Raw genomic sequence first — 25,614 nt, 5'->3', positions numbered from 1 at the left:
CAGGGTGTTCAACGAGGCAAGAGACAGAGGGGTCTTACCCCCGACGATGTTGCAGGCCACTATCTTGCTTATACTGATAAAGACCCGGAGGCATGTGGGTCCTATAGGCCAATCTCTTTGATTAACGCAGATGCTAAGTTACTGGCCAAGTTATTGGCGTCTAGAATGTGTACCGGACGTGATTATGGAGGACCAAACCGGGTTCGTAAAGGGCAGGCAACTGGTGGCCAATCTAAGGAGGCTGCTCAATGTGATTATGCTGCCCCCGGAGAGCAGGGAGGCAGAGGTAGTGGGAGCAATGGATGCCGAAAAGGCTTTCGACTGGGTTGAGTGGGACTATTTATGGGAGGTGCTGGGACGTTTTGGATTTGTGGTGGGATTCATTGACTGGGTTAGGCTGCTATATCAGGCCCAGAGGCTAGTGTAAGGACGAACAGGACGACATCTGACTACTTCAGACTGCACCGCGGGACTAGACAGGGTTGCCCCCTCTCCCCACTGCTGTTAGCGCTGGCTATAGAGCTGCTGGCAATTGCTCTGAGAGCTTCAAGGGACTGGAAAGGGCTGGTCCGGGGGGGAGTGGAACATAAAGTCTCGTTATACGCGGATGACCTGCTGTTATACGTGTCAGACCCAATGGCGGGGATGGATGATATAATGGAAACCCTGAGGGAATTTGGTCAGTTCTCAGGATATAAATTGAACATGGCAAAGAGCGAGATGTGGGTAGTGCAGGCGAGAGGTCAGGAGAGTAGGCTGAGGGGGCTGGTCGGAGAAAGCTTTAGATATTTAGGGATACAAGTAGCGCGAGACTGGGGTAAGTTGCATAAGCTAAACTTGTCCCGGTTGGTGGAGCAAGTGAGGGACGAGTTCCAGAGATGGGATGCACTCCCGCTGTCATTGGCGGGGAGCGTGCAGATGATGAAGATGTCGATTCTTCCGAGATTCTTGTTCATATTTCATTGTCTCCCCATCTTCTGTCCGCGGTCCTTCTTTAAGAGGCTTGATAAAATTATCCTGGGATTTGTTTGGGGGGGGTGGGGGTGGGGGTGGGGGGGGGGGGTCCCCACGGTGAGGAAGGCGATGATCGAGAGGAAGCGAGGGGATGGGGGGCTAGTGTTGCCGAATTTTAGCAACTAGTACTGGGCAGCTAACATAGCCATGGTAAGGAAATGGATGGTGGGTACGGGGTCGGTTTGGGAGCGGATGGAGGCTGCTTCGTGTAGTTTGGCAGCCTTGGTTACGGCGCCTCTGCCGCTCCCGCCGGCACGATACTCCACCAGCCCTATAATGGTGGCGGCTCTACGGATCTGGGGCCAGTGGAGGAGGCATATAGGGGAAGTGAGAGCATTGGTTTGGTCCCCAATCTGCGGTAACCACCGATTTGCCCCGGGAAATATGGTGGGTTCCAATTATGGCGGAGGGCAGGGATTGCGAGGATGGGCGATCTGTTCCTGGAAGGGAGCTTCCCGAGCATGAGGGTGTTGGAGGGGAAGTTCGGGCTGGCGAGAGGGAATGATTTCAGGTACTTGCAGGTGCGGAATTTCGTACGCAGATTGGTACCATCCTTCCCACAACTCCCGCCAAAGGGGATCCAGGACAGGGTAGTTTCCAGAGAAGAGGTGGGAGAGGGGAGAGTCTCCGACATTTATAAAGAACTAATGGGAGCAGAGGAGGCACAGACCAAAGAACTGAAGCTTAAGTGGGAGGAGGAGCTCGGGGGAGAGATAGAGGACGGCAAATGGGCAGACGCTTTGAGTAGAGTAAACATGACTGCAACATGTGCCAGGCTCAGTCTGAGCCAGTTCAAGGTCGTACATCGGGCCCACATGACGGTGGCCCGGATGAGCAAATTCTTTGGGCTGGAGGACAGATGTGCCGGAGGACCAGCGAACCATGTAGACATGTTCTGGGCGTGTCCTAAACTAAGGGGGTACTGGCAGGGATTCGCGGACGTCATGTCCCGGATATTGAAAACTAGAGTGGCAATGAGTCCTGAGGTGGCAATTTTTGAGGTTTCGGAGGACCCGGGAGTCCAGGAGGAGAAAGAGGCTGATGTCTTGGCCTTTGCTTCCCTGGTAGCCCGGCGACGAATACTGTTGGTATGGAGGGACTCAAAGCCCCCGAAGTCTGAAGTATGGCTTTCGGACATGGCGAGCTTTCTCGGGCTGGAGAAAATTAAGTTCGCCTTGAGAGGATCGCTGTCAGGGTTCGCCCGGAGGTGGCAGCCATTCGTTGACTTCATCGCGGAGAATTAATCATCAGCAGGGGAGAGGGGTGAAGAGGGGTTAGGGTAGCGTAGAGTAGGGGTTGCTTAGGCAGGTTCTTGCGAGAGGGGAGCCGATGCTTGCATTATGTCTTATTTGCTTTTTGTACACGACGGTATAATGTTGCTGTTCTTTATGCCAAAAATACCTCAATAAAATTGTTTATTGAAAAAAAAAGACGTGCTCCAGAACTAGCCGCACTCTGAGCCAAGTGGCTCCAGTACATCAACGTGGAAAATTGCCCAAGTCCGTCCTGTACACAAAAAGCAGGATAAATCTTTAATTGGGCTTCAGTAGTGAATTAGTAGCACTTGACCATTTTTGCACTAGGTTCATTTTATATTCACTGCCATAACTAACAAGGTCAAGGAAACCATTTTAACTCTAACATGTGGCTTCCTACAGCCAGTTCACATTCTGTACTTTTTTTTTATTACCGACAATACTGATGTTGTATTTAATGTCAATCATATAAAAGGATGATCTCTTAAAAAAATTATCTTAATTTAATTTTATTGAGTGAATTGATATATCTATTGGATTTGAATTAATACTGCTTAAGATTAAATGTTTCTATTTAGAAAATGCAGAACCAGCAGCAAATGTTCAGAGAAAGGAATCTTTCTAACTTTTGATAAGCCGCAGAATATCATGGGATTGCCAAGGTCTGGCTCAAGAAGGCGGCTCATTATTCACAATCTGATCAAGATTAGTAAGGAAGAAGCTACTGTCTTTCATGAATTGGCCTTTTATTGGCGGTGATATTGAATAGATTACCCAAACAACAGTTAGAACCATTGAGCTAACAGTAGCCTTGTGGTAGTCACCACTGATGTATTATTAGGTGCTTGGTGGTAAGGCCTTGTACTACAGGTACGGGGGTAGTTCCCTGCCTGCTGGCTCCACCCAGTAGGCGGAGTATAAATATGTGTGCTCCTCGTACAGCAGCCATTTCGCCAGCTGCTGTAGGAGGCCACACATCTTAGTGTAATAAAGCCTCGATTCACTTCCGGGTGCGGCGATGACCAGCTGAGTCGCACGTTTCGGCAGCTCCCGGTGGAACGGACTTTTGGGCTCTTAATAAGAGCCCCAACGGCAATTTTAACGGCTAAAAGTACTGTGCGGTGAACCAGAAGGGAATCCCCCCTGGATACGGATGAAAAAAGGAGAGGAAGGTGGCCGGATTGCGGTGGATCCTTTAGAGCAGCGGCAAGGAAGGCAAGCAAACACCAAGATGGCGTCGGAAGGTGGCAGTTTAGTATGGGGCCCTGAACAACGCTGCGTGGAAGAACTCAAAAAGGAAAGGAAGAAGGAGCTGTTGGCCCCGATATTACAGGCGATCGAAGGGCTAAAGGAGGAGCAAAAGACCCAGGAGCGGGAGCTTCGGGTCGTGAAGGCAAAGGCTGCCGAGAATGAGGATGACATACAGGGCCTGGTGGTGAAGACGGAGATGCACGAGGCACACCATAAACGATGTGTGGAAAGGCTGGAGGTGCTGGAGAACAACGCGAGAAGGAACAACCTAAGGATTCTTGGTCTTCCTGAAGGTGCGGAGGGAGCGGACGTCGGGGCATATGTGAGCACGATGCTGCACTCGTTAATGGGAGCGGAGGCCCCGACGGGTCCGTTGGAGGTGGAGGGAGCATACCGAGTGATGGCGCGAGGACCGAGAGCAGGAGAAATTCCCAGAGCCATAGTGGTGAGATTCCTCCGTTTTAAGGATAGAGAGATAGATGGTCCTTAGATGGGCAAAGAAAACTCGGAGCAGTAAGTGGGAGAACGCGGTGATCCGCGTATACCAAGACTGGAGTGCGGAGGTGGCGAGAAGGAGGGCAAGCTTTAATCGGGCCAAGGCGGTGCTTCACAAAAAGAAGATAAAATTCGGAATGCTGCAACCGGCAAGACTGTGGGTCACATATCGAGGGAAGCACCACTACTTTGAAACTGCGGATGAGGCGTGGACTTTTATCGTGGAAGAAAAATTGGAATGAGCGGGTTATTTAATTTAAAAAAAGAACGTTTGAAACAAAGTGGTGTGGCGAGTATGGGGGGCGAAGAGGGGGGTAAAAACGGGGGAAAGAGGAGTTTTATGTTATTAATCCTGCGATGTGGTAACTTTTCTCTCTTCCACAGTAGGTGGTGGGGGGAGGAAAGGAGGTGGAGGAGATGGGGCGTTGGCCATTGGGGGCGGGGCCAAGGGGGAAGCGCGGGCTCGGTTCCCGCGCTATGATAATCATGGCGGGAATAGGGAAACAGGAAGGAGGGGGCGTCGCACGGTGCGAGCCGAGGTCACGGGGGGAAGCCGAGGTCGGCCAGAGTTTGCTGACTTCTGGGAGCAACATGGGGGGTGTAACTACGCTAGTGGGGGATCTAGCGGGGGGGGGTGGGAGGGGGGAATTATTGGGCTGCTGCTGCTGGGGAGAGGGGGGAGCTGGTATGGGGTGGGATGGGCGGGGGGGCACCGCCTGGGGGGGACACAGCTGCGTGGGAACCGGGTGAGGAGCTGGAAAAAGGGGATGGCTAATCGACAAGGGGGGGGGGGGGAGGGGTAAAAAGCCCCCCAACCCGGTTGATCACGGGGAACGTGAGAAGGCTGAACGGGCCGATAAAGAGGGCACGGGTACTCGCACACCTTAAGAAACTTAAGGCAGACGTGGTTATGTTACAGGAAACGCACTTGAAACTGATAGACCAGGTGAGACTACGCAAAGGTTGGGTGGAGCAGGTGTTCCATTCGGGGCTAGATGCGAAAAACAGGGGGGTGGCTATATTAGTGGGGAAGCGGGTAATGTTTGAGGCAAAGACTATAGTGGCGGATAGCGGGGGCAGATACGTGATGGTGAGTGGCAAACTACAGGGGGAGACGGTGGTTTTGGTAAACGTATATGCCACGAACTGGGATGATGCCAATTTTATGAGGCGTATGCTAGGACGCATCCCGGACCTAGAGGTGGGAAAGTTGGTAATGGGGGGAGATTTCAATACGGTGTTGGAACCAGGGCTGGACAGGTCGAGGTCCAGGACTGGAAGGAGGCCGGCAGCAGCCAAGGTGCTTAAAGATTTTATGGAGCAGATGGGAGGAGTAGACCCGTGGAGATTTAGCAGACCTAGGAGTAAGGAGTTTTCGTTTTTCTCCTATGTCCACAAAGTCTATTCGCGAATAGACTTTTTTGTTTTGGGAAGGGCGTTGATCCCGAAGGTGAGGGGAACGGAGTATACGGCTTTAGCCATTTCGGATCACGCTCCACATTGGGTGGACTTGAAGATAGGGGAGGAAACAGAAGGGCGCCCACCCTGGAGAATGGACATGGGACTAATGGCAGATGAGGGGGTGTGTGTAAGGGTGAGGGGGTGCATTGAAAAGTACTTGGAACTCAATGATAATGGGGAGGTCCAGGTGGGAGTGGTCTGGGAGGCGCTGAAGGCAGTGGTTAGAGGGGAGCTGATATCAATAAGGGCACATAAAGGAAAGCAGGAGAGTAGGGAACGGGAGCGGTTGCTGCAAGAACTTCTGAGGGTGGACAGGCAATATGCGGAGGCACCGGAGGAGGGACTGTACAGGGAAAGGCAAAGGCTACACGTAGAATTTGACTTGCTGACAACGGGTACTGCAGAGGCACAGTGGAGGAAGGCACAGGGTGTACAGTACGACTATGGGGAGAAGGCGAGCAGGTTGCTGGCCCACCAATTGAGGAAAAGGGGAGCAGCGAGGGAAATAGGGGGAGAGAGGGATGAGGAAGGAGAGATGGAGCGGGGAGCGGAGAGAGTGAATGGAGTGTTCAAGGCATTTTATAAAAAATTATACGAAGCTCAACCCCCGGATGGGAGGGAGAGAATGATGGGCTTTCTGGACCGGCTGGAATTTCCCAAGGTGGAGGAGCAGGAAAGGGTGGGACTGGGAGCACAGATTGAAATAGAGGAAGTAGTGAAAGGAATTAGGAGCATGCAGGCGGGGAAGGCTCCGGGACCGGATGGATTCCCAGTTGAATTTTACAGGAAATATGTGGACTTGCTCGCCCCGCTACTGATAAGGACCTTTAATGAGGCAAAGGAAAGGGGACAGCTGCTCCCGACTATGTCTGAGGCAACGATATCGCTTCTCCTAAAGAAGGAAAAGGACCCGCTGCAATGCGGGTCCTATAGACCTATTTCCCTCCTAAATGTAGACGCTAAGATTCTGGCCAAGGTAATGGCAATGAGGATAGAGGATTGTGTCTCGAGGGTGGTCCATGAGGACCAAACTGGGTTTGTGAAGGGGAGACAGCTGAATACGAATATACGGAGGCTGCTAGGGGTAATGATGATGCCCCCACCAGAGGGGGAAGCGGAGATAGTGGTGGCGATGGATGCCGAGAAAGCATTTGATAGAGTGGAGTGGGATTATTTGTGGGAGGTGCTGAGGAGATTTGGTTTTGGAGATGAATATGTTGGATGGGTGCAGCTGTTGTATAGGGCCCCAGTGGCGAGTGTGGTCACGAATGGACGGGGATCTGCATACTTCCGGCTCCATAGAGGGACAAGGCAGGGATGCCCTCTGTCCCCATTATTGTTTGCACTGGCGATTGAGCCCCTGGCAATAGCATTGAGGGGTTCCAAGAAGTGGAGGGGAGTACTTAGAGGAGGAGAAGAACACCGGGTATCTCTGTATGCGGATGACTTGTTATATGTAGCGGACCCGGCGGAGGGGATGCCAGAGATAATGCGGACACTTCGGGAGTTTGGAGAATTCTCAGGATATAAACTGAACATGGGGAAAAGTGAGTTGTTTGTGGTGCATCCAGGGGAGCAGAGCAGAGAAATAGAGGACTTTCCGCTGAGGAAGGTAACAAGGGACTTTCGTTACTTGGGGATCCAGATAGCCAAGAATTGGGGTACATTGCATAGGTTAAATTTAACGCGATTGGTGGAACAAATGGAGGAGGACTTCAAGAGATGGGACATGGTATCCCTGTCACTGGCAGGGAGGGTGCAGGCGGTTAAAATGGTAGTCCTCCCGAGATTCCTCTTTGTGTTTCAGTGCCTCCCGGTGGTGATCACGAAGGTTTTTTTCAAAAGGATCGAAAAGAGTGTCATGAGTTTTGTGTGGGCCGGGAAGACCCCGAGAGTGAGGAAGGGATTCTTACAGCGTAGTAGGGATAGGGGGGGGGCTGGCACTACCGAGCCTAAGGGAGTACTACTGGGCAGCCAATATCTCAATGGTGAGTAAGTGGATGGGAGAAGAGGAGGGAGCGGCGTGGAAGAGATTGGAGAGGGCGTCCTGTAGGGGGACTAGCCTACAAGCTATGGTGACGGCCCCATTGCCGTTCTCACCGAAGAAATACACCACAAGCCCGGTGGTGGTGGCGACTTTGAAAATTTGGGGACAGTGGAGACGGCATAGGGGAAAGACGGGAGCCTTGGTGGGGTCCCCGATAAGAAATAACCATAGGTTTGCCCCGGAGAGAATGGATGGGGGATTTGGAATATGACAAAGAGCAGGAGTAACGCAACTGAAAGATCTGTTTGTGGATGGGAAGTTCGCAAGTCTGGGAGCGCTGACCGAGAAATATGGGTTGCCCCAAGGGAATGCATTCCGGTGTATGCAACTGAGGGCTTTTGCGAGGCAACAGGTGAGGGAATTCCCGCAGCACCCGACGCATGAAGTGCAGGACTGAGTGATCTCAAAGACATGGGTGGGGGACGGTAAGGTGTCAGATATATATAGGGAAAAGAGGGACGAGGGGGAGATTATGGTAGATGAGCTGAAAGGGAAATGGGAAGAAGAGCTGGGGGAGGAGATTGAGGAGGGGCTGTGGGCGGATGCCCTAAGTAGGGTAAACTCATCGTCCTCGTGTGCCAGGCTAAGCCTGATTCAATTTAAGGTGTTACACAGGGCGCATATGACTGGAGCACGGCTCAGTAAATTTTTTGGGGTAGAGGATAGGTGTGCGAGATGCTCGAGAAGCCCAGCTAATCACACCCACATGTTCTGGTCATGTCCGGCACTACAGGGGTTCTGGGTGGGGGTGACAAAGGTGCTTTCGAAAGTAGTGGGGGTCCAGGTCGAACCAAGCTGGGGGTTGGCTATATTTGGGGTTGCACAAGAGCCGGGAGTGCAGGAGGCGAGAGAGGCCGATGTTTTGGCCTTTGCGTCCCTAGTAGCCCGGCGCAGGATACTGTTGATGTGGAAGGAAGCCAAGCCCCCGGGGGTGGAGACCTGGATAAATGACATGGCAGGGTTTATAAAGCTGGAACGGATTAAGTTCGTCCTAAGGGGATCGGCTCAAGGGTTCACCAGGCGGTGGCAACCGTTCGTCGAATACCTCACAGAAAGATAGAGGGAATGGAAAAGAAGAAGGCAGCAGCAGCAGCCCGGGGGGGGGGGGGGGGGGGGGGGGTAGAGGAACCAGAAGGACTCTCAGGGTTGTTAATATATATGTATAATATGTATAGGTCGTTGCTATAAATAATTGTATATTGGACTGTTAAATCATATTTTTGGAGAGTGTTTATCTGAGACAAGGCAGTTGCCATTTAGTTTTAGTTCTTGTTATATATTATTTATTCTTTGTTTATAAAACAGGTCATTGTTATTTATACTGTTATATTATTGTGTAAAGGATACACAATGTACTGTGATGGTTGACCAAAAATTTTCAATAAAATATTTTTTTTAAAAAATAAAGCCTCGATTGCATCCAACTCTCGTCTTTGTGTAATTGATCGTGCATCAAGCCTAAACTAATATAGCATGATATTCATTAAAACAGATAAAAGCTGGGTCCTGAAAGGGTTCATTGATAACGGTGGAAGACCCTGAGGAAAGGTTCTCATCAAAATTGTTGTAGACGAAGGGGTACCCTGGGTCCTCCTTCAACCTGATCAACTGACTGAAATTGCTTGTCTGTTTTTGATTGATCAGTTTACAATGTTTTTTCTTCTGTATTTTTCCTTTTAAATAAGCTTCAATTTACCAGCTAAGAGTTCCGTCCAACCTTATGGGTCAAAAGTCTTGTTTGAACTAAAACAATTAAACTAAAACAAAACATTAGTAAATTGTATTGATTGTGTTACTAACAATCAGAATTTAGCCTGGTTCAGACCAGGAGCTAGGAAATTGATCAGAATATGAGATGTGCAGTTTGGATATGTGATTAAGTGGGTTTATCCATATGAACCCTCACACATACAGTCTTCTGCCATTCTAATATTTTCATAACCCCATCAAATTTCTACAAATCCAATCAGGCAATTACCACCCAATCAGTCTACTCTCGCTCACCAGCTAAGTGATGGAAGGAGTCATCAACAGTGCTATTCAAGTGGCACTTACTCAGCAATAACCTACTCACTGAAACTTAGTTTGGGTTCTGCCAGGGTCACTCAGCTCCTGACCTCATTACAGCCTTGGTTCAAACATGGACAAAAGAGCTGAATGCCAGAGGTGAGGTGAGAGTGATTGCCCTTGACATCAAGCCAGCACATGACCGAGTATGGCAATAAGGAGCCCGAGCTAAACTGGAGTCAATGGGACTCAGGGGGAAAATCTCCATGGTTGGAGTCATACCTAGCAAAAAGAAAGATAGATGTTGGAGGTCATCTCATTCCCCGGCCATCACTACAGGAGTTCCTCTGGATAGTGTCCGAGGCCCAACCATCTTTAGCTGCTTCATTAATGACCTTCCCTCCATTTTTTGCGTTAGTCAGAAGTGAAGATGTTCGCGGATGATTACACAACGTTCAATACCATTCACAACTCCTCACAGGCGAAACAGTTCATGTGCAAATGCAGCAAGATCTGGACCTGGACAATATTCGGGTTGAAAAGTGGCAAGTCACATGTATGCCACACAAGTGCCAGACAGTGACCATCTCCAATAAGAGACATTCAATGGCATGACCATCATTGAATCCTCCCCACTCTCAACATCTTGGGGGTTACCATTGACCCGAAACAGAACTGGACGAGCCATATAAATACTGTGGCTACAAGAGCAGGTCAGAGGCTGGGAATCTTGGTGTGAGTAACTCACCTCCTTACTCGCCAAAGCCTTGTCCACCATCAACAAGGCACAAGTCAGGAGTGTGATGGAATACTCTCCACTTGCCTGGATGAGTACAGCTCCAACAACACTCAAGAAGCTTGACACCATCCAGGACAAAGCAGTTAGCTCAATTCGTACCTCTTCCACATTCAATCCCTCCACTGCCACTGACAGTAGAATTATGTGTACCATCTATAACATGTACACCATAATCACACCAAGGCTCCTAAGACAGCACCTTCCAAACCCACGAGCACTACCATTTAGAAGTGCAAGGAGGGCAGATACCTGGGAATACCACCACTTGGAAGCACCCCTCCAAGCTACCCACAATCCTAACTTTGAAATATATTGGCCGTTCCTTCACTGTCGCTGGGTCAAAATCCTGGATCTCATTCCCTAACAGCACAATGGGTGTACCTACACCACATGGACTGCAGCGATTCAAGAAGGTGGCCCAGCACCACCTTCTCAGGGGTAATTAGGAATGGGTAATGAATGCTGGCCTAGCCAGCGATGCCCACATCCTGTGAAAGAATACAAAATTGTGCCAATGTGCAGGAGCACATGGTAACCCTTGGATACATTTGCTACCTCAAGACTCAATTATTCAAACTATGGCTCATCCCAAACCTGTATCAAAACTCACACTAAATCCCGTTGACCTTTTGCCCGTGCTCTCCTCCAACTCTGGCCTCTGAGCACCCTCGATTTTCATTGATCCACCATTGATGGCTGTGCCTGCAATTTCCGGGACCCTAAACTCAGAAAGTTCCTCCCTAAATCATTCTGCCCTTCAATCTCCCTCTTTGACCACGCCACCTGGCCTGACGCTGCCGTACGTGACTCAGTGATCACACCCTGGTGAAACTCCATGGAATATGTTTTAAGGTGCTAAATAAATGTAACAACACTGTTCTGCCACCTGCAGTCACCTTTGGCGTTAATGTTGTGGGTAAGGTCTGAGTCACACACTGTGAGAGAGGATCTAGCATTACCAGCATAAATCAGGCTGGAATTCTCTAGCCATTGGGATTCTCTTTTCCCGCTGGCAACGCACTCCCGCCTGCGGGCTTCCCGGCAGTGTGGGGCAGCTTCAATGGGAAGTTCCATTGACAATGGGGCAGCTTCAATGGGAAATCCCATTGACAAGCGGCAGGAAGAGCGAATCCCACCGCCAGTGAATGGCACACCGTCAAAACATACGCGGCTGGGAACCGGAAAATCCAACCCATAATCTCTCATAAATGTGTAAAAGGTATCAGACAATTATGAGGCAAATCAGCTCCTCCCAGAAGACCAGACGCTAGAAGAAGATATCTGGATATCACACGTTCCCAGACAAAACAAAAGGCGACAGTCATGTATTTACCTGTCCCTAGCTTCTGATGCAGGTGAATAATATAACTTATAAATTCTTTATGGTGAGAATCTTGGGGCTCAGAATAAATAGCTTCCATTTTAGACATCAGTCAGTAATCTAATGGCACAGGGTTAGACACAGAGTAAAGCTCCCTCTACACTGTCTCCATCAAACACTCCCAGGGCAGATACGGCCACAGGTTAGATACAGAGTAAAGCTCCCTCTACACTGTCTCCATCAAACACTCCCAGGGCAGATACGGCCACAGGTTAGATACAGAGTAAAGCTCCTTCTACACTGTCTCCATCAAACACTTCCAGGACAGGTACAGCACGGGATTAGATACAGTGTAAAGCTCTCTCTACACTGTCCCCAGCAAACACTCTCAGGGCAGGTACAGCACGGGGTTAGATACAGAGTAAAGCTCCCTCACACTATCCTCATGTAACACTCCCAGGACAGGTACAGCACGGGATTAGATACAGAGTAAAGCTGTCTCTACACTGTTCCCAACAAACACTCCCAGGATAGGTACAGCACGGGGTTAGATACAGAGTAACACTCCCTCTACACTGTCCCTATCAAACACTCCCAAGGCAGGTACAGCATGAGGTTCGATACAGTGTAAAGCTCACTCTACACTGTCCCCATCAAACACTCCCAGGACAGGTGCAGCATGGAGTTAGATACAGAGTAAAGCTCCCTCTACACAGTCCCCTTCAAACACTCCCAGGCCAGGTACAGCACGGGGTTAGATACAGAGTAAAGCTCCCTCTACACTGTCCCCATCAAACACTCACAGGGCAGGTACAGCACAGGGTTAGATACAGAGTAAAGCTCCCTCTACACTGTCCCCATCAAACACTCCAAGGACAGGTACAGCACGGGGTTAGATACAGAGTAAAGCTCTCTCTACACTGTCCCATCAAACACTCCCAGGACTGGTACAGCACAGGTTAGATACAGATTAAAGCTCCCTCCACACTGTCCCCATCAAACACTCCAAGGACAGATACAGCACAGGGTTAGATACAGAGTAAAGCTCCCTCTACACTGTCCCATCAAACATTCCCAGGACAGGTACAGCACAGGGTTAAGTACAGATTAAAGCTCCCTCTACACTGTCCCCATCAAACACTTCCAGGACAGATGCAGCATGGGGTTAGATACAGAGTAAAGCTACCTCTGCACTGTCTTCATATAACACTCCCAGGACAGGTACAGCACGGGGTTAGATACAGAGTAAAGCTCCCTCACACTATCCTCATGTAACACTCCCAGGACAGGTACAGCACGGGGTTGGATACAGAGTAAAGCTCCCTCTACATTGTCCCCATCAAACACTCCCAGGACAGGTACAGCACGGTGTTAGATACAGAGTAAAGCTCCCTCTACATTGTCCCCATCAAACATTCACAGGACAGGTACAGCACGGGGTTAGATACAGAGTAAAGATCCCTCTACATTGTCCCCATCAAACACTCCCAGGATATGTACAGCATGGTGTTAGATACAGAGTGATGCTCTCTCTACACTGTCCCCATCAAACACTCCCAGGCCAGGTACAGCACAAGGTTAGATATAGAGTAAAGCTCCCTCTACATTGTCCCCATCAAACACTCCCAGGGCAGGTACAGCACGGGGTTAGATACAGAATAAAGCTCCCTCTACACTGTCCCCATCAAACATTCACAGGGCAGGTACACCACAGGGTTAGATACAGAGTAAAGCTCCCTCTATACTGTCCCCATCAAACACTCCCAGGACAGGTACAGCACGAGGTTAGATACAGAGTAAAGCTCCCTCACACTATCCTCATGTAACACTCCCAGGACAGGTACAGCACGGGGTTAGATACAGAATAAAGCTCTCTCTACACTGTCCCATCAAACACTCCCAGGACAGGTACAGCACAGGGTTAGATACAGATTAAAGCTCCCACTACACTGTCCCATCAAACACTCCCATTACAGGTACAGCACGGGGTTAGATACAGAGTAAAGCTCTCTCTACACTGTCCCATCAAACACTCCCAGGACAGGTACAGCACAGGGTTAGAGACAGATTAAAGCTCCCTCTACACTGTCCCATCAAACACTCCCTGGACAGGTACAGCACGAGGTTAGATACAGATTAAAGCTCTCTCTACACTGTCCCATCAAACACTCCCAGGACAGGTACAGCACAGGGTTAGATACAGATTAAAGCTCCCTCTACACTGTCCCATCAAACACTCCCATTACAGGTACAGCACGGGGTTAGATACAGAGTAAAGCTCCCTCTACACTGTCCCCATCAAACACTCCCAGGGCAGGTACAGCACGGGGTTAGATACAGAATAAAGCTCCCTCTACACTGTCCCCATCAAACACTCACAGGGCAGGTACAGCACAGGGTTAGATACAGATTAAAGTTCCCTCTACACTGTCTCATCAAACACTCCCATTACAGGTACAGCACGGGGTTAGATACAGAGTAAAGCTCTCTCTACACTGTCCCATCAAACACTCCCAGGACAGGTACAGCACAGGGTTAGAGACAGATTAAAGCTCCCTCTACACTGTCCCATCAAACACTCCCTGGACAGGTACAGCACGAGGTTAGATACAGATTAAAGCTCTCTCTACACTGTCCCATCAAACACTCCCAGGACAGATACAGCACAGGGTTAGATACAGATTAAAGCTCCCTCTACACTGTCCCATCAAACACTCCCATTACAGGTACAGCACGGGGTTAGATACAGAGTAAAGCTCCCTCTACACTGTCCCCATCAAACACTCCCAGGACAGGTACAGCACGGGGTTAGATACAGAATAAAGCTCCCTCTACACTGTCCCCATCAAACACTCACAGGGCAGGTACAGCACAGGGTTAGAAACAGAGTAAAGCTCCCTCTACACTGTCCCCATCAAACACTCCCAGGACAGGTACAGCACGGGGTTAGATACAGAGTAAAGCTCCCTCTACACTGTCCCCATCAAACACTCCCAGGACAGGTGCAGCACGGGGTTAGATACAGAGTAAAGCTCCCTCTACACTGTTCAAAAGTGTGAGCATGCTTCCCACAACCTCAAATACTTTCCATTCTGCACAATGCCACACCAAGGGCATATCTGATAATTCATGGTTAAAGCAGCCTCCTTTTGCTGAGAGGAACCCGTGTTTAGCGGGGATTGCAATGCCCTGAGCTGTGGTATCGCCTGTGATTATACCCTAGGCTGGGGGTTAGCTGAATAGCCTGCAGCAGAAACTCTACTGTCTGGTGTCAAATGTGAGTCCATGGACACTCAGATTGAGGCCAGGGCTACAAACCCATCATACACTTGTTACTCTCCCAACTCTGGTCTCTGACGCAGACGATCCTTACCTGTTCGCTGGCTGGGGGCAGCTTGTGGGGTTCTGCAGTCTGAACAATCAGGTCATCGACAATTGCCTGAAGGTGTGTGATCTCCCCCAGCATCGCAATCTCTCCATCCTAGAAAAAGACAGCATGTTAAACCTCCCTGACTGTGTTAAATCACTCCATATCCACACCCTCCCCTGCCTGGTTCACTCCCAATGATGGTGACGTATACAGGAGTACATCACCATAGAAACCAGCAGTGTCTCATGGGGCAATACGTCAGTGTAAATACAACCTCGGGATACCATGGCCAAAAACAAACCTGCTCACACTCGCCTACCTACAAACACTCTCTAAGGATACACTCAACTGGACACACTCAACGGCCTGCAAAGCACTCCAAAGTAGTGAGCAGGAGACCAGAATGATATGCCCCTTTGTCCTATGGGTGACACAAAGTACAGTATTCTCCATTTCCACTTGACGGAGGCACGGTGGCTAGCACTTTTACCTCACAGGGCCAGGAACCAGGGTTCAATTCCGGCCTTGGGTGATTGACTGCCTGTGTGGAGTTTGCACATTCTCCCCGTGTCTGCGTGGGTTTCCTCCAGGTGCTCCGGTTTCCTCCCACAGTCCAAAGAAGTGCGGGTTAGGTGGATTGGCCACGCTAATTTGCCCCTTAGTATCCAAAAGTTTAGGTGTGGTTACGGGGAGGGCAGCACAGTGGTTAGCATTGCTGCCTCATGGCGCTGAGGTCCCAGGTTCGAATCCCGGCTCTGGGTCACTGTCCATGTGGTGTTTGCACATTCTCCCAGTGTTTGTGTGGGTTTCGCCCCCACAACCCACAGATGTCTTGTTGAAGTTGTACAAGACATTGGTACGGCCACACTTGGAATACTGTGTGCAGTTCTGGTCACCCTATTATAGAACGGATATTATTAAACTAGAAAGAGTGCAGAAAAGATTTACTAGGATGTTGCCGGGACTTGATGGTTTGAGTTATAAGGAGAGGCTGGATAGACTGGGACTTTTTTCCCTGGAGCGTAGGAGGCTTAGGGGTGATCTTATAGAGATCTATAAAATAATGAGGGGCATAGATAAGGTAGATAGTCAACATCTTTTCCCAAAGGTAGGGGAGTCTAAAACTAGAGGGCATAGGTTTAAGGTGAGAGGGGAGAGATTCAGAAGGGCCCAGAGGGGCAATTTCTTCACTCAGAGGGTAGTGAGTGTCTGGAATGGGCTGCCAGAGGTAGTGGTAGAGGCGGGTACAATTGTGTCTTTTAAAAAGCATTTATATAGTTACATGGGTAAGATGGGTATAGAGGGTTATGGGCCAAGTGCGGGCAACTGGGACTAGCTTAATGGTAAAAACTGGGCGGCATGGACTGGTTGGGCCGAAGGGCCTGTTTCCATGCTGTAAACTTCTATGATTCTATGATGTGCAGGGAAGGTGGATTGGCCATGCTGAATTGCCCCTTAATTGGAAAAAATTAATTGGGTACTCTAAATTTTTTTTTTTTTTAATAGTTGTGGTTATGGGGATAGGGCTGGGGATTGGGCCTATGTAAGGTGCTCTTTCGGAGGGTCGGTGCAGACTTGATGGGCCAAATGGCCTCCATCTGCACTGTAGAGATTCTATGAACAGATACCCGGGAGTGAGCGACAGGCTAGAATCTAATTGAGGGTTTCATGTCACACTTATTCATTATGATATACTGAACTGTGGTTCATTTTGAGTTCTTGTAACAGCAAATTTAAGAGGACCCATAATAATAATAATCTCTTATTGTACAAGTGGGCTTCAAAGAAGTTACTGTGAAAAGCCCCCAGTTGCCACATTCCAGCGTGTGTTCGGGGAGCCCGTACGGGAATTGAACCCGCGCTGCTGCCTTGTTCTGTAGAGGGATAATGTTGACTCTGCGTACAGTCAGCAGTCTGTTTAGACATCTGCCCCAGTTGCTATTTTGTGTAACAGGCAGCTCACTATCATCTTTAACACAAACCCACAGTTGCCCCTCCAAAGTGCAGTTGCGGTGAGTGGTTTACTAATGTCTTGTCAGAATGGGTAATTATGATTGATTTATTGCAAGATAACTGGGTAACATTCCTGCCAAACTGGGAGATCAGAGAGTCAGGGACAGGTTCGAATGAATGAACGAACACAAACTGTCCCAGTGTCAGACTGCATTCCCATTCCAGCGGTGCTCTCTCTGTGTGAAGGCCGATCCCTGGCCCATTCTCTATAAACGTTTCACCCTGAGCCATTTATTCAGCAGTGATGGTCCACCACTGGTATGCCTCTCTCAGGGGCAGGGAAAAGAGGCAGGATCCGTGTCTACATCCGCCGGAACCGGATTTGAACCCACGCTGCTGGCGTTATCCTGAACCACATGTCAGCCACGCAACCAACGGAGCTAAGCAGCCCCTCATGTCAGATTAAAGAGACTGACCTTCCAGCAAATGCATTTGGTGGGGAGTGTTACTGTCAGTGAATTGAACCGTTTTATCCAGTGACAGGAGCATGAGCTCTCAGGTCAGCTCTGGCCCAGATTCCTGGAGATTTCTTGCTTTTAAAGAGCTGATTTAGGATTCGGTTACAACCAGGGAAGAGGGCGAAACCAATCCCCAGCTTCCTCAATCCCGATTTTAGTTGTGCAATTCCCCCGTTCTCCTCTCATGGTGACTGTTCTGGGCCAGGTCTCTGCCACATTACCATGGTTTTCTGCTGTGGACGTACTCACTCGTGGCTGTGCTAAAGCTCAAGCTAGTTTCACGAATGCACCGTTACAGCTAGCAGCTGGCAGAGAGAGAGAGAGAGAGCTTCATTGTGACAGGCTGGGCTGGATTTCAATTCCCCCAGCACCATCAACACTGTCAGATTCTAGAGTCTTTTTCCTGTTCAGTGGTCTGTTTGGCCGTTCTCACTGGCCCAGAGAGGGGGCCCAGCTGCTCCTTACCACCACGGGCTGTAAGAAAGTGATGAAAGTGCAGAATCGGCCTCGCTCCTCGATCAGGGCCTTGCGGACGGCCTGTTTCTCCGTCTCCTCCAGCAGCAGGTACATGTCATTCACATCCTGGACAGCGTTCTCCACCTGAGGCCTTAAGTCACCTTTACCTGGATCGGGAAACACAAGGGTAACAATGATTTCACTGCCCATAAATCAAGTGGATAGCAACTTCCTATGGTAAAATGTAAATGCCACCACAGTCCCAGGTAACTATAGGCTGCTTTCCCCTTTGAGGGGGAGAGCTGACCGGTGGTGATTTAACCTGAGGATCACCACACCTCAGGTGAGGGACAAGGTTGAGAAGGTGGGGCCTTCATGGGTAACCTCAGCCGGTACAGGAATTGAACCCCTGCTGTTGGCGTTACTCTGCGTCACAAACCAGCCGGCCAGCCAACTGAGCTAACTGTACGTGCGGCCTAGTTGAACAAGTGGCCTTTCATTATTTAACTTTTTTAACCAATCTGTTGTTATAGATTATTAACATAGAGCCAGCTTGGAAGAGGGGGGTGGGGGGGTGGGGGGATTTCCCACGCAGAACAATTACAGTCAATTCATGGTTGTCAACTCAAGCTGAACTGTATTTGGGATGGGTGGAGGGCCTAATTCATCACCTCAGGACCTCCCGCCTCTATGCACCTCCTCCGCTCCCATTCTGAGGCTCAGTTAGTCAATGGCGGCTGTGATGCACATAATTCGTGCACTCCAGAAACTGCTCTATGAAATGGTCTTACTGGACTGAATGTGCACGAGGGGGACCCACCACACCCCAGAAATGCTTCGGCCCTGCACGCCTTTTTTCTGACTTCAGCCACAGATGAAAATGTCCCAATTGCGTTCCCTTCTGTATTGTTTGACAGAAGTGACAAAAGTTTGAATTTCAAGAGACTCTAGGGAGCTGGGAGTGTTGCCAAGCCCACATCCGAGCCCCGATCCCAGCTGTTTATGTGGGAAAGTGGGGGTGGAATTCAGACTGATGGGAGTGGCTGAGAAAAACCCAGGCAACCAGTTACAGACTAACAGAGGCCGAGCATTAGGCCAGAAGCCTGCTCACCCAGGTTTAGAGGCAGAGAAATGATACATGAGGGCCTTTAGTCAAGGAGCGAATCTTGACTGAGAGGACAGCTCACAGTAGATGATGTTTCACCATCACAACCAGACAATTTTATGTTTCAAAAACAGGACAGAATTTTAAGATTCTTGAGATGACAACAACTTGCATTTAGTAGTACCTTTAACAAAGGAAAGTATCTTGAGGCGCACCGCAGGAGCGTTATCAAATAAAATCTGATAATGAGTCACATCAGGGTATATTAAGGTGAATGACCAAAAGAATGGTCAAAGAATGGTGGGGTTTAAGAAGTGTATTAAGGGGCGAAGGAGAGTTACAGAGGCTGAGGGAAGGACTGGCTGCCAATGGTAGAGAGTCAAAATTGGGGATGTACAAGAGGTCAGAATTAGAGGAGATCTCGGAGAGTTGTGGAGGAGATTACAGAGATAGGGAGAGGTGAGGCCGTGGAGGGATTTGAAAACAAGGATGAGAATTTTTAAAATCAAAGTATTGCTGGATTTGGAGTCAATACAGGTCATTGATCACAGGGGTGAATGGGACGGGTTAGAATTTTGGATGTCCTCAAGTTTACAGGGGGTAGAATGTGGGAGACTGACCATCAGCAAAGTTGGAATAATCGAGTCTGGAGCTAACAAAGACAAGGGCGAGGGGTTTAGCAGCAGATGAACTGACTCCGGGTGATATTACAATAGGTGGAAACAGGGAGTCTTAGTGATGCTATGAACGTGAAGTGGCGGGTCCATCTGAGGATCAATGCTTGCAAACAGGCTGGCTTAATCTCAGTCTGTCGCTGGGGAGGGGAAAGGAGTCAGCAGTTAGGGAACAGAATTTGGAGCGGAAACCAAAAAACGATGGCTTCAGTCTTCCCAATATTTCATTGGAGGAAACGTCTGTTCATCCAGTAATGGAAGTCAGACAAACAGTCTGACAAATTCGAGACAGCGGAGGAGTGGAAAGAGGTTGGGGCGAGGCTGAGCTGGGTGTCGTCAGCATGACAATGAAAACTAACCCTGTGCTTTCAGGTGATGTTGCTGAAGGGCAGAACATAGATGGGAAAGGGGGGGAGCAGGTCCAAAGAAAGATCCTTGGGTGACATCAGAGATAAAGGCACTAGGAGCAGGGAGAGAAACCATTGCCGGTGATTCTCTGACGATGCTTAGATAGTGAAGGATGGAAATGGGCGAGAGCAGTCCCGCCCAGCTGGATGTCATTTGTAAATTTGATAAGAGCTTTTTGGCTAATGTGGCAGGGGTGGAAACCTGATTGGAGAGGTTCAAACTTGGAAAAATGGGTGCAGATTTACGAGGTGACGACACATTCCAGGAGTTTGGAGGGGAAGGGGAACTGAAAGGGAATGGGGACAAAGAACAGAAGATAATCATGGAATGAAAGAGGGGTAGGAGATGAAAGGGGCAAATGAAGCACATTTAGGGGATTAGTAATTCAAAATTGCATTTTATTGAAACAAATTGTTACTGTATGTCTCTAAGTCTTTTACGAATAAAATGCAAGTTGTTGTAACTTTTTAAAATAATAATCTTTATTGTCACAAGTACGCTTACATTAACACTGCAATGAAGTTACTGTGAAAATCCCCTAATTGCCACAGTCCGGCACCTGTTCGGGTACACGGAGGGAGAATTCAGAATGTCCAAATTCCCTAACAGCATGTCTTTCGGGACTTGTGGGAGGAAACCGGAGCACCCGGAGGAAACCCATGCAGACACAGGGAGAATGTGCCGACTCCGCACAGACAGTGACCCAAGCCGGAATCGAACCTGGGATCCTGGTGCTGTGAAGCAACTGTGCTAACCACTGTGCTACCATGCCACCTATTTTGAATGAAGGGACTTTGAAGGAAGAGGCCTCTAACATGCCAGCAGCAATATTTGCAGGTACTTTCTGGCACTGCCACTCACTGCACCAAGCACAGACTTCGCAACCCCCCCGCACCCTCTACCCCGACCTGGGACACACAAGAACCCTCCATTATAACTTGAAAGAATGGCCCAAACTAAACATGCTGCAATGGATTGACTATCGCTCAATGTACCCATGGGGACAACTGCCATGTCCCCTCAGTAGGGTGACTCCACTTCACAGTAAGTAAAGTCGCCATAGTCCCAGATGACTATAGGCTGCTTTTCCCTTTGAGGGAGAGAGCTGACTGGTGGTTTAACCTGAGGATCACCACACCTCAGGCGCGGGGCAAGGTTGAGAAGGTGGGGCTTTCATGAATAACCTCAGCCGACACGGGAATTGAACTCGCGCTGTTGGCCTCATAAACTAGCTATACAGCCAACTGAGCTCAAGCGGCCCCACTGTGCACTGAACCATCTTGTAGTACTGCTTAAAAACAATTTCCTTTATTTCAAAAAATAAATTTAGAGTAACCAATTATTTTTTTTCCAATTAATGGCAATTTAACATGTTCAATCCACCTAACCTGCACATCTTTGGGTTGTGGGGGCAAAACCCACGCAAACACGGGGAGAATGTGCAAACTCCACACGGACAGTGACCCAGAGCTGGGATCGAACCTGGGACCTCAGCCCCGTGAGGCAGCAATGCTAACCACTGTGCCACCGTGCTGCCCTTACAATTTCCTTTACTGATGATGGATTTCCGCTCACTTTTTCTCGTTACAGGTTCATCTTCCCGCTTATACGCCCTCTCTATTCATATGTGCTGGGCTCCCTACTGGGCTCCAGTTCCACAGGCACCAGTACAGCTCACCTCGGATGCTGGGTATTGGGGGTTTAACAACAGGTCCTATGGCGCAGTGGGTAGTGTTCCTATCTGTGGGCCAGGAGCTCTGGATTCAAGTCCCACTTCAAGACTTGGGGGCCATGGAGGGTGTGCTTCTTGGTCAGCCATATTGCAGAAGGCAATGGCACTTTGCCTTGTATAACTATGGGACAATCCAATGGAAGTCCATGGCTGCCAACACCCTCTTCGGGCATTGGTGCCTGGAGGAGGTGTCAACTGGAGATGGCATCACTGCAGAAGTCAGTATTCTTTTCATTCAACACCAGCCAACCCACCTAGTCCAAAAAGGGGGAACAATGGAAGTGGTGGAATTCCAACTGTTTTCTGACCCCTTCACCATCCCCATCTCTGGGGTCCTGAGGCAAACTATGAGACTCCTGTTGCCACCCCAGTTGCAATCAACAAACTCATTTTTTTTTTACACTTAAGGGGTAATTTAGCGTAGCCAAGCTACCTAACCTGCACATCTTTGGGTTGTGGGGGTGAGACTCAGGCAGACAAGGGGAGAATGTGCAAACTCCGCACGGACAGTGACCCAGGGCCAGGATCGAACCCGAGTCCTTGGCGCCGTGAGGCAGCAGTGCTAACCACTGTGGCGCCCGCAATCAGCAAACTCAGCACAGAGATTGAGAGGTTTAGTGGTTTCAACTCAAAGAAGGCCCCGCGTAAAACCTTCCAGCAACCCATCCTCAAAAATGATAAGAGAAAGACTGTGAGAAGCACAAGAACAGGGCACATCCACAACGATAAAGAAAGCTTCCCCTCATCACACAGCATTCGGGGACAGGCATGCAGCAGCTTGGGTTTACCATCAGCGGGAAGAGCACACAAACCTGAGCAACACAGAGGTACAGAAAGCTAGGCAGTCCCCCTCATCCAACTCCCCCCATGCACCCCCATGCTGCAGCAGTCCACAGGCAAAAGAGATGAACAGTCAGTGTCACGAGCAAGTGTTCGAGAAGAGGCCAAAGGAAAAGATTGCACACCTTTGGGTTGTGGGGGGGCGAAACCCACGCAAACACGGGGAGAATGTGCAAACTCCATATGGACAGTGACCCAGAGCCGGGATCGAACCTGGGACCTCAGCGCCGTGAGACTGCAGTGCTGCCCTGGATTCAAACATTTCTTAAGAGCCTTTACATGTGAGATGCTGGGAGGATGGTGTATAGGATCTATAGACTCCCTACAGTGTAGAAGGAGGCCAGTCAGCCCATCGAGTCACAGATGTTTACAGCATGGAAGCAGGCCCTTCAGCCCAGCTGGTCCATGCCACCCAGTTTCTATTACTAAGCCAGACCCACTTGCCCGCATTTGGTCCATATCCCTCGATACCCACCCTGCCCTGTCTAACTGTTTTTTAAAAGACAAAATCGTACCCGCCTCTACCACTGCCTCTGGCAGCTCGTTCCCAATGCTCACCACCCTGTGTGTGAAGAAATTTCCCCTCCGGTCTCTTTTGTGTCTCTCCCCTCTCACCTTAAACCTATGCCCTCTAGTTCTAGACTCCTCTACATTTGGGGGAAAATGTCGACTATCTACCTTATCTATGCTCCTCATTATTTTATAGACCTCTACAAGATCACCCCTAAGCCTCTACGCTCCAGGAAAAAAAGTCCAAGCCTATCCGGCCTCTCCTTATAACTCAAACCATCAAGTCGTGGTAGCATCCTCGTAAATCTCTTCTGCACTCTTTCTAGTTTAACAATATTCTTCCTATAATAGGGTGACCAGAACTGAACACAGTATTCCATGTGTGAGTCTGCACCAAACCTCTGAAAGAGTATGCTACCTTGGCCCAATCCACTATCATATCCCCGCAACTCGGTAGCCCCACCATGTCTTTGGACACTAAGGGGAAATGTTACCATGGCCAATCCACCTAACCTGCACATCTTTGGACTGTGGGAGGAAACCGGAGCACCCGGACGAAACCCACGCAGACACGGGAAGTCCGTGCAAACTCCACACAGACAGTGACCCAAGGTTGGAATCGAACCTGGCTCCCAGGCGCTGTGAGGCAGCAGTGCTAACCACTGTGCCGTCATGCTGCACATAGGACTAAGGGTCACAGTCCCAGGATAAGATATCTGAGATGAGGGGAAATTCCTTCACCAGGATGGCTGTGTATCTTTGGAATTCCATTCCTCAGAGGGCTGCTGATTCACAATGTCTACTTTCAAGACAGAGGATCCAGGAGATTCCTGATTAAAAGATAATTGAAGGATATTGGGTTAGTGTGGGAAGATGGAGTGGAGGTCGGAGATCAGACATGATCTTATTGACTGTCGAAACAAGTTTGAAAGACTGAACAGCCTACGCTGGATCCTCTATCAGTTCTCAGCCAGGACCATCAATGCTTACCCACCTACTGCTCTTAATGGGAGCAAACACTCCCAGGACAGGTACAGCACGAGGTTAGATACAGAGTAAAGCTCCCTCTACACTGTCCCCATCAAACACTCCCAGGACAGGTACAGCACGAGGTTAGATACAGAGTAAAGTTCCCTCTACACTGTCCCCATCAAACACTCCAAGGACACAATTACAGTTTGAATCCCACCCATTTACTTCTCAAATTCTCTGATTAAGACTAACACATGGACACTGAATTAGTTCAATGCTGTGGGATGATCTGAACTATTCGGCACTTGCCCGGACACTGACTGTGCAACGTGGAAGAATTGGAAATATCAAACACGAGAGTGAGTGGAGCAGGAGCGGTGTCCGCCAGAAATGTGACTTACCGAGGAGTTCTACAGGAAAGAGGGAGAAAAAGGAGAAAGGAAGAGCGTCAGAGCAGTGAGAGACCCTGCGTGTTAGTGACTGAGGACAGAAAGGAGAGGACACATCTGGACAAAGCACCCCTCGACATCCCTGCCCATTTAACCTCGCCTGTGGAATTAACAGCTCCCATCATCATCACCACAACTCCTGCAAACAACTGTTTCACTGAGCCAAGGCTGGGGTTCGTTCACTCGTGCTCAGTTCCACTGATTTTAAAACAACCTCAAATCAGAGGTCCATGTGTCACCAGAACAATGTAGCGTGTGCTGAGAGGGCGAGCTGAACAGTCAGGAAACTGGGGGATGTTTGAAGCTGCAGTGATACATTTAAACCTTATCTATGATCTGATTTTGCAGCAACATTTAAACCTTATCTTTAACCCAGATTGCAGCAACATTTAAACCTTATCTTTAACCCAGATTGCAGCAACATTTAAGCCTTATCTTTAACCCAGATTTGCAGCAACATTTAAACCTTATCTTTAACCCAGATTTGCAGCAACATTTAAACCTTATCTTCAATCCAGATTTGCAGCACCATTTAAACCTTATCTTCAATCCAGATTTGCAGCACCATTTAAACCTTATCTTCAATCCAGATTTGCAGCACCATTTAAACCTTATCTTCAATCCAGATTTGAAGCAACATTTAAACCTTATCTTCAATCCAGATTTGAAGCAACATTTAAACCTTATCTTCAATCCAGATTTGAAGCAACATTTAAGCCTTATCTTTAACCCAGATTTGCAGCAACATTTAAAACTTATCTTTAACCCAGATTTGCAGCAACATTTAAACCTTATCTTCAGCCCAGATTTGCAGCAACATTTAAACATTATCTTCAATCCAGATTTGTAGAAACATTTAAACCTTAAGCAGAATTCTCTCCCCCCCGCCCCCCACGCCGGGTGGGAGAATTGCCCGGGCGCCGCTGGTAATAGGGCGAGCGGCGATTCTCCGGCACGGATGGGCCGAGCGGCCTGC

The 25,614-nt window shown here is 49.1% G+C and overlaps 1 protein-coding gene across 22 annotated transcripts in view; it reads right to left on the bottom strand.

Annotated features, from left to right (window-relative positions):
- LOC140430845 (protein MTSS 2-like) overlaps nt 1-25,614 on the bottom strand; it is a 279,557-nt gene that overhangs the window by 55,023 nt on the left and 198,920 nt on the right. For 13 of the 22 annotated variants that reach the window (XM_072518582.1, XM_072518580.1, XM_072518579.1 and 10 more), the window contains exons 7-9: nt 24,591-24,599; nt 17,958-18,115; nt 15,025-15,132 (exon numbers count right to left, since the gene is read on the bottom strand). In XM_072518582.1, the coding sequence (XP_072374683.1) occupies nt 15,025-15,132; nt 17,958-18,115; nt 24,591-24,599 (275 nt within the window). The remainder of the gene's footprint in view (nt 1-15,024; nt 15,133-17,957; nt 18,116-24,590; nt 24,600-25,614) is intronic. The other 9 variants (XM_072518583.1, XM_072518581.1, XM_072518588.1 and 6 more) reach the window with 1 other exon arrangement.

This window comes from Scyliorhinus torazame, chromosome 10, assembly GCF_047496885.1.
Source record: "Scyliorhinus torazame isolate Kashiwa2021f chromosome 10, sScyTor2.1, whole genome shotgun sequence".
NCBI classification, from domain to species: Eukaryota; Metazoa; Chordata; class Chondrichthyes; order Carcharhiniformes; family Scyliorhinidae; genus Scyliorhinus; species Scyliorhinus torazame.
The sequence above is the reverse complement of the archived record's forward strand: the minus strand, read 5'-3'. Positions and strand labels throughout refer to the sequence as shown.